This window comes from Helobdella robusta (genome assembly GCF_000326865.2).
Source record: "Helobdella robusta unplaced genomic scaffold HELROscaffold_4, whole genome shotgun sequence".
NCBI lineage: Eukaryota > Metazoa > Annelida > Clitellata > Rhynchobdellida > Glossiphoniidae > Helobdella > Helobdella robusta.
Genome location: NW_008704902.1, coordinates 172818 through 181449, shown reverse-complemented (window position 1 = coordinate 181449; position 8632 = coordinate 172818). Strand labels below are relative to the sequence as shown.

At 35.3% G+C, this 8632-nt stretch overlaps 2 protein-coding genes across 2 annotated transcripts in view; both read right to left on the bottom strand.

Moving 5' to 3' along the window:
* Positions 1-2495: 2495 nt before the first annotated feature.
* On the bottom strand, positions 2496-5978 carry HELRODRAFT_67134 (hypothetical protein; the record flags this gene model as incomplete). Its single annotated transcript, XM_009024284.1, has 3 exons — positions 2496-2593; positions 2869-2960; positions 5875-5978. Coding segments are annotated over 3 exons (294 nt in total), but the record flags the coding sequence as incomplete, so codon positions are not given.
* An 808-nt stretch (positions 5979-6786) lies between these two features.
* Positions 6787-8632, bottom strand: part of HELRODRAFT_162041 (hypothetical protein) — a gene marked incomplete at both ends in the record, with an annotated part of 11452 nt that continues 9606 nt past the window's right edge. Inside the window, 4 exons of the mRNA XM_009024369.1 lie at positions 6787-7023; positions 7140-7316; positions 7491-7745; positions 7855-8049. Of these exons, the coding sequence (XP_009022617.1) occupies positions 6787-7023; positions 7140-7316; positions 7491-7745; positions 7855-8049 (864 nt within the window). The remainder of the gene's footprint in view (positions 7024-7139; positions 7317-7490; positions 7746-7854; positions 8050-8632) is intronic.

Below are 8632 nucleotides of genomic sequence, written 5' to 3'. Positions count from 1 at the left end.
TTCGTCTTGAGTTCTTAAGGAAAAATCTTGAAAATAAAATCCTCAGCCAGGTTGTCATGTTGAAGGTTTTTGCAGATGTTTTTGTGCATGTGCCGTACATCGATGGCAAGCGAGATGGTATGGGCGAAGTAAAAATGGAAAAGTTTCATATGAATTGGAAGATGCGTAAAAAGGGTACAACGTTTAATTTAAAAGAAGTAATTTGAATTTTTTTTATTGTAATGTCAAAGACATTTATTGTTACTCGTGCAAGGAATTAGACAAATTTTTTTCTTTCCGGTTGTTCACCACAACTCTGTTGCCCACACACAGACCTCCAAATTTTTGCATCACTGCAAGCCATCAACATGAACAACAACTTATAGAATTTCTCCGTTATATTCTCAGATTAAAAAACTCGAACATTTTTTGTACCGGCAACAAAGTTTTGCGTTATTTAAAAATTGACTGCAAAAAATCAGAAGTAAATTTTGTTTTATTGAAGTATCAAAACTGACAGCTTTCTAAGCAAACAACTTGAAGCAGATGAGAACGATGATGCTGCATGTGGGGTCATGCTTCTTTTAAATCTTCTACCTCAATATCTCAACATTTTCAATGACTTCTTTACACAAAAATAAAAACTTTTATATTATTAAAAAGCACAACAAAAAGTAAAAATATTACAAAAGATTTAACTCACAATATCAAACGAGAAGTTCACGCAAACAAACAAACGAACAGTACAACACGGCGAACATTCACATGTCAACACGTTCAAACGCTGCAGACATACACACTACACAACACAATCGCATATAAACACATGTGAGGATCAGCATACAATTATTTAAATGTCAGCATATAATCGTCCACACACACACAGGCACATACAAATATACATTTATACAAAACATTAACTATTAATAAATCTCATTTGGCTCGTCGTTATGGAGAAAAAAATTAAAAATGGAAATTCAAAAAGATGTAACATTTGCTTGCTCACTCGTAGGAACACGTACAAGCGCATGTTCTCACCTAAGCACGTACATGCGCACAACAAGAACAAATAAGCAGGCAGAACACGCACACACACGCACACACTTACGCTAATATATAGCAAATATTGGCATATTGGATAAATATATTGCCGCCTAAATCTGTTTATTCCATTATCAGAAATCTATTGTTCTACAAGTTTGTGTGCGTGTGAATGTACATGTTCGTGTGAATTTATACAAATTTTCCTTATATAGATGCATGTGCACAGGTTTGAATGCCCAAATGTATGTGTGAGTTGTGTTTGCCGCGTTGAATACTTGCTACTGTATTGGCATCATAAAAAAAGTTAAACTATAACAGCTGTCAATGCTGAGAACAGCGATGACAATAAACAGATTGCTGAATGCGTAGAAACTTGCAGGCACACACGTACATATTTAAAATATTTGGAGTGTCGGGAAAGCATAAACAAACGAACACACGCATACGGTTATAAAGACAAACAAATATGCAAATAGATCAACACAAACACACACACACATAAACAAAAAAATTACAAGTAACACACACAAACATTCACACACACACACACAAACATTCACACACACACACACACACACAAACATTCACACACGCACACACCCACACATCAGAGCAGACAAACCCTCATTACAGAAAGCAAAGAAATTGATTGTTTATTGATTGTACTGCAAAGTTAGAAAAATTCTAAAAGCCATTGCCTGCGTGTGCGTATGCATATATGTGCGTACACACATATACTGCGTGTTTGTATGTGCGTGAATGTTTACTCATTCATGCATATATAATTTATTCTATTATCGGCGAAGATATTATACTTATATATACGCACAATTTGCTTTGATATGAATGCAATGTAGTCATTCATACTGTATGTGCACAAATTGTATCAGCCAGCATCAATGTATCCATCTATGCGTGTACAACTTATCAATGAATGCATCGATGCATGCATAATTCACTCGATCATTAATGCATGTTTCGTTTACATGCACCAACATTTCAGCCAGGATCGACTTTTAATCGTATTAACTGTCGCCATGTAAGGTCGTTAATTTTTTAACGAAGTTTTTAATACAATTTGAAGACCATAAAAAGGTAGGGCATTTGCTTCATGGTCCGTCATTTTTTTCTTTATCAATAGTAAAAAAAATATGAAAAATAATTTTAATTAAGTTATAAGACATCGCTTGAGCTTTATAATTTCAAAGTCATAGTAAGCAACTGAAATCCTCCCACAACGTCAGCCAGCAACACACAAACGCGCAATTGTTTTTACATCATTCAACAAACATCACCTCACCTCACACCAGAGCTGGAATTTGCATGTGTGCATCTGCTGCTTGCTCCCCCCCACAACTAATTGCTACCGATGGTAAGATATATTTTCCATTGTCATCGCCAATTTAAGTTATTTATTTACATTTTGTTAGCTTTTCCAAGCTGTTTGAATGCTAAAAAACACATATATACACTTATACACACGCACACAAATATATACACTTACACATAAACACATATATACACACAAACGCATATATACACACATACACACACGCGCACATACTACGCACTCAGTAACAATTTCACTTTATCAGTATAATAACTTTTATCACCATGACAACAATTTAAAAATTGAAGAAATGTATAGTGACATACACAGCAACCCATAGTTGTAGTAGAGTTTGTAAATCCTTGCACAGTAAGAACATCTTGCTCTATGGATGATGCTTTCCCCTGTCTTCCGGATACTCCGTGTTACAAGTTAACATGAAGGATGTGGAATGACAATATATCCAGATGTAAATCCGTATGATTGCTACTGCATTCTATCCGCAACAGGCGTACCTACGTACACAAACACACACTCATTCACACATACACCCATCCATATATAAACATTCAAACACACATACATGCATGCACACATACATATATCCCTGGATGTTTGGTTACTGGTTTGTAGGTTTCATTCAACAAGCTCCGTCCGAGTGGTTTTACTAGTCAATAAATTTATGAGTTATGAATTTATAAATTTATAATTTGTTTAATAATTTGTCCAAATAACTATTTATTTATTTAATCATTCATTCATTTATTTGTCCATTCGTTCACTCATTCATTCCTTCATTCGTCCGCTCATTCATGTTATAAAGTTATGAATAAATAAAACGAAATTGGAGGTGAAAAGCCTTTTATTTATTTCCTTCGAATTGTATAAAAGTGAAAAAAATAAACATGGGCATCAATTATTATTATTACCATTTCTTTATGGTATAATAAAATTTCAATGCCAAGTAATTCTTCAATGAAAAATAAATTAACAACATCAATGGCGTTTGAAATTCTTTTCAGTAACAAACAAAACTCTTGTAACGGCATAATCATCATATTTATGGTCATCATTATATTTATCGTCATCATCTTCATTAAAACCACCATCATCAACATCCATGAAACCACATCATCATCATTATCATAACCACTCTTAAAACCACATCATTATCATCACCGCCACCACTAAAACCACATTACCATCATCTTCATCATCATCACATAATTAAATCCATCATCTCACCATCATCATCATCATCACCGGGACGATAAATTCAAGTGTTCGAAAATGCCCGTCCGAAGATAATGAAGAAGAAGAAAATGATCAAGACAACATCAAAAAACAACTTTAATTTAATTATAAGCGATAGAAATAACCTCCAATTATTACGTGTTGCATATCCTATACATCAAATTATGTATAGGATACATGATGTATGTATGTGTTTGTAAGTGCGTATGTATGTATGTGTGTGTGATGTATGTATTATTAAATTAGCAAACTTGATTGCAAAATATCTGCTCGCTGACGTGATATGATTAATGTGCTTTTTGTGTGTGTGTGTTGTGTTCGTAAACCTGCGTGTGTGTATGTATATGATAAAATATTTGTATGTGTGTGTGTGTGTTTGTGTCTTACATGTGCACCTATGTATGCCTGTTTGTGTGGTATTCGTAGTAAGCGTAGGTAAGCTTGTATGTGTTGGGCAAGTATGTTAGTACGTGAGCTTTTTTGTAATTGTGTATGTATGTATGTGTGTGTGTGCGTATTTGTATGTTTTTGTAGACGATTGTATAGAGAGTGCATAACAAAAGAGAAAAAAGGAGTATGAAAATATAAAAGGAAGAAAATGATGAATTGTTTTTGTTTGATTTTAAATGTTATACAAAATAAATTATTGAAATTATGCGATTGCTTTATACAATACATACGCAACTATAACGTTAAATCATTGAATAATTATAATAGATTATTATAACTAATATGTTTTAAACTTCAGATTTGTGTACTATTTCCTTTATAATACTTGTATTGTATAATATATACTTGAGCGTATTTTGTACGTATGTATGTATGTATGTATATTTTCTAACGTTTCGCATATACAATTAAATATACTGAAGTTTAACCACATTAAGCTGATGTTAAATCACATTAAGCTAATAATTCGTTAATTAATTAATTAATTAATGAATGAATGAATGAATGAATTAATTAATTAATACAAGTCTACAGGCATCGTAACTAGGCAAATAAAAACATGCATTATCGTGCATGCTACTGAAAAATTTTGATCTGGTAAAATTTTTCATCTAGTACGTATAGTGTAAAATGCGAAAGTTAAGTTTCCTCTGTGTATTCGTCCGTCTATAAATTCGTATAATTGCATTTGCATGTGCAGTATAAAGCTAGGTATTCTACACACTACAGACACGCGTATTGGTATAAATTTGAAATGAAATACACTCATGCGTATGCATGTATCTACGTACAAGTTCGTCTACGTGTGTACTTCATTAGAGTTGACACTTACATGTGCCGAGTGTATTTTGGCATTTGAAAGTCAAACAAATTTGAAGCCCCTACATTTCATACATGTACATAAATATAAACATACATGTGTGTACGTGTACAAAATGTATTGTATACATTCGCATATGTATAAATACACATATACGATGTATAATATGATGATCTATATAACTAACTAGCGAACTATGCTAATGAAAGCCAAAATGAGGAAAAGAGAAAAGGATTTGAAATTGGCAGATTTTGTTCTGAGAAAGTTGAGGCGATGGGAACGAATGGAACAAACTTGCAAACGTGCCTTCCGTAAAAAGACGAAAAAAAACAATAAATTACATTAATAATAATAATAATAATTTATAACAACAAAATCAACAACACACAAGTAACATCGTTATCAATGGACGATCGTCCTGCCAATCCAACTTCGTCAAGCAGCAAAAGCAACAACAACAACAGGAAAACATGAATAACATTAACAACGACAACAACATCACGAAAAACAACAATGAAGATTTGGGAACTGAAAAATGCCAATGAAAAATGCATGACATACAGGGAAGCAGGATGAACATAACATAATTGCTACTCAACTTCCAACTCAAAAATCCCAAACCACGACCAACAAATAGTTTAAACAAGGGATAAATCCACACATACCGACAGACAGAGTGACGGACAAATAGACAAACAAACAGACAGACAGACAGAGACATAGACAAACAAACATTCGAAAACAATGAAAAATTAATACAAAAAAATAATAAAAAAACTCAACATAAAAAATGAAGATACAACTGAAACAACAAATGAAACAACAAATGAAACGACAAACACACGTAAATAATAATAAAACACAAAAACACACATAGACAGACGTAGAAACGCATAAATCAATGATACCAGCCCAAATGTGTGGGGATAGACAATCATTTTATTCAATTAAACAAAACAAAGACATACATGCATACATGAACATTCTCAAGGATTACGAATAAAAGGAATAAAAATATAAACAGCAACACATACACACACACACACACACGCACACACACACACACACATCACATGCGCATACACACAAACAAACATACACACGAAATACATACGCATCTTCATCTCATTTTTTTTGTAAGAGATTCGTTGTAAATGACTAGCAGAGCAAGAAATCACAGGCAAATGTAAAAATGTATAATATATATATATATGTGTGTGTGTGTGTGCGCACGTGTGTGTGTGTGTATGTGTGTGCGCGCGCGCGTGTGTGTTCATTTGTTAAGAATTATATCTCATGTAAATGAATATGAAAAATAACACTATTATCTGAACTGTAGAAAAATAAATCATCGCCATCTAGGCATCTTCATCACCATAGGCAACATTACCACCGTAATCATCGTCGTCCTCATCATCATTGTCTATGAAGAAATGTTTCAGATCATCATCGTCGTCATCATCGTCGTCGTCGTATTTATCATCATCATCGTTGACGTCACGGCCAGTGTTTCGACTATTCGAGATCTTTGTGGAGATGGGTGGTTGTATGTGTATCCTGAATTGATTTATTGATTGATTGATTGGTTGATTGATTGGTTGATTTATTGATTGGTTGATTGATTGATGAATTAATAAATAAATAGATGAAAGAATGAATGTGGCGTATAGACGAGGTGTAATAACTGATAGGAATGAAGATAGATGGATGGGAATTAAAAAAAATTTCGTGAAAGAATTTAAGAATGAAACAAAGTGAACCAAATAAAAAGTGCTTCAATGAATGATTCGGCGAATATACAAACAAAAATAAAAAATTAAGGCTAAAATAATAATAACAGATTAAAATTAAATAATAATAAAAAAATTAAATAACATTAAAAAACAATTTAAATAGAATTTTAAAGGCATCACCTTTTACCATCGTTCCTGCCAAGAGTACCAGTCGATGAAATTTTATCGTTGAGGCTGTTGCCAGCAGCGCCAGCAAGAAGCAAACCGCTAGCAGCCGAACCAGCTGACCCACTGAAGCTGCTAACGGACGTCCGCACCCTAGTGACGTCATCGATGTAGTCAAGTGACTTGAGAAGAGCCCTGCAGAAGTCCGCGCCCATATCTTCCAAAAGTTTCGTGTTGATTTGTCGGCCCTGTTGGTGGTGGAAAGTTTAGAAGGAGATGGTAGAGAGATAAGATGGAGGTAGTGGTGAGAGATAAGATGGTGGTGGAAATTCGGATGATAATCATCTCTACTATTCATTCCCACCTTGAACATTCCCTGATCGAATCCGCAGAAAGAACTTTCCATGGTGTAACTCCTGACGACTGACATCTGCCTCCAGACGACCACACGCGCCGTACTCTCCTTAGACTTTTCCACAGTGTAGCTGCATGACGTCAAGTGGAAAGCTGGTGACATGCTGCTTAGTAGAGCTGGAAGGACCTGATGATGATGATGATGGCCATGATGATTATGATAGTTATGCGCGTTAAAAATAAAATGAAGTAATGATGATAAAACTAAATCGATCGCTTAGATTTGCAAAGCTTATAAATGTTAAACCGATGACGACGTTCATCTGATTAATGACCCTAAGTGAATATAACACTACTCCACCTTATAAGATTCATCCTCTCTCTTCCCACCACCACCACAACCACTACCACCACAGCCACTACCGCCGCCGCCGCCGCCGCCATCATCATCACCATCGAGACTGCCGTCAACAGCCGATGACGTCATCATAGTTGGATTGCCGACGTCATCAGACATCCAGGACGACAAGGGACTGCATCCGTAGAGGAAGACGTTCTTCTTGCGCGAGTGGCCGTGGTAGTCGCAGTAGACGTGCGCGGTCCTCGACATTCGCTGCTGCCTCGGTGGAAGTGAACGGATTAAAAAAAAGATATTAAATATGTCGTGAGGAGATTTATTGATGGGTCGTCATCATTTCTAAAATCATCATCGTCGTCATCTTCACCATCCCCATAGCCATCACCCTTCCATAATATACATAATCATCTCCATCTTCGTCATCATCATCTCCCCAGTCTCCATCATCAGCACCTGCAGATACAGCATGAGATGCTTGGCATGATAGATGGGTGGATGGAGGAGTAGACTTGGGGTGCTCCACTGGCGGTTCAAATCCTGCCCTGAGAGGGAACATCTGTTGCTGTGTGTATGTGTGTGTGCGTGTGTGTGTCTGTGCGTGCGAGTGTGCGTGCAATGTGTGTGTATGTGATCGGTTAGTTGGTTGATGATTGGCTAATTGGTTGGTTGATCGGTATGTTGGTTGGTGGGTTGGCTGGCTAAATTATAGGGTAAATGATTAGGTTAGTTGAAAGTTGGGTTAGTTGGTAGGCTAGTTGGCCGTTAGGTTGATCGATTGGTTGGTGGTTGGTTTGTAAAAATTCGGATGGTTAGTTGAATGAGACGAACAGTCAAATCAGCTAACAAATTAACGCATCAACCAGGTAAGCAAAACGGCCAACCAATCAATCGGACAAACAACGAATCAATCAATCAATCAATCAATCAATCAATCAATCAATCAATCAATCAATCAATCAATCAATCAATCAATCAATCAATCAATCAATCAATCAATCAATCAATCAATCAATCAATCAATCAATCAATCAATCAATCAATCAATCAATCAATCAATCAATCAATCAATCAATCAATCAATCAATCAATCAATCAATCAATCAATCAATCAATCAATCAATCAATCAATCAATCAATCAATCAAT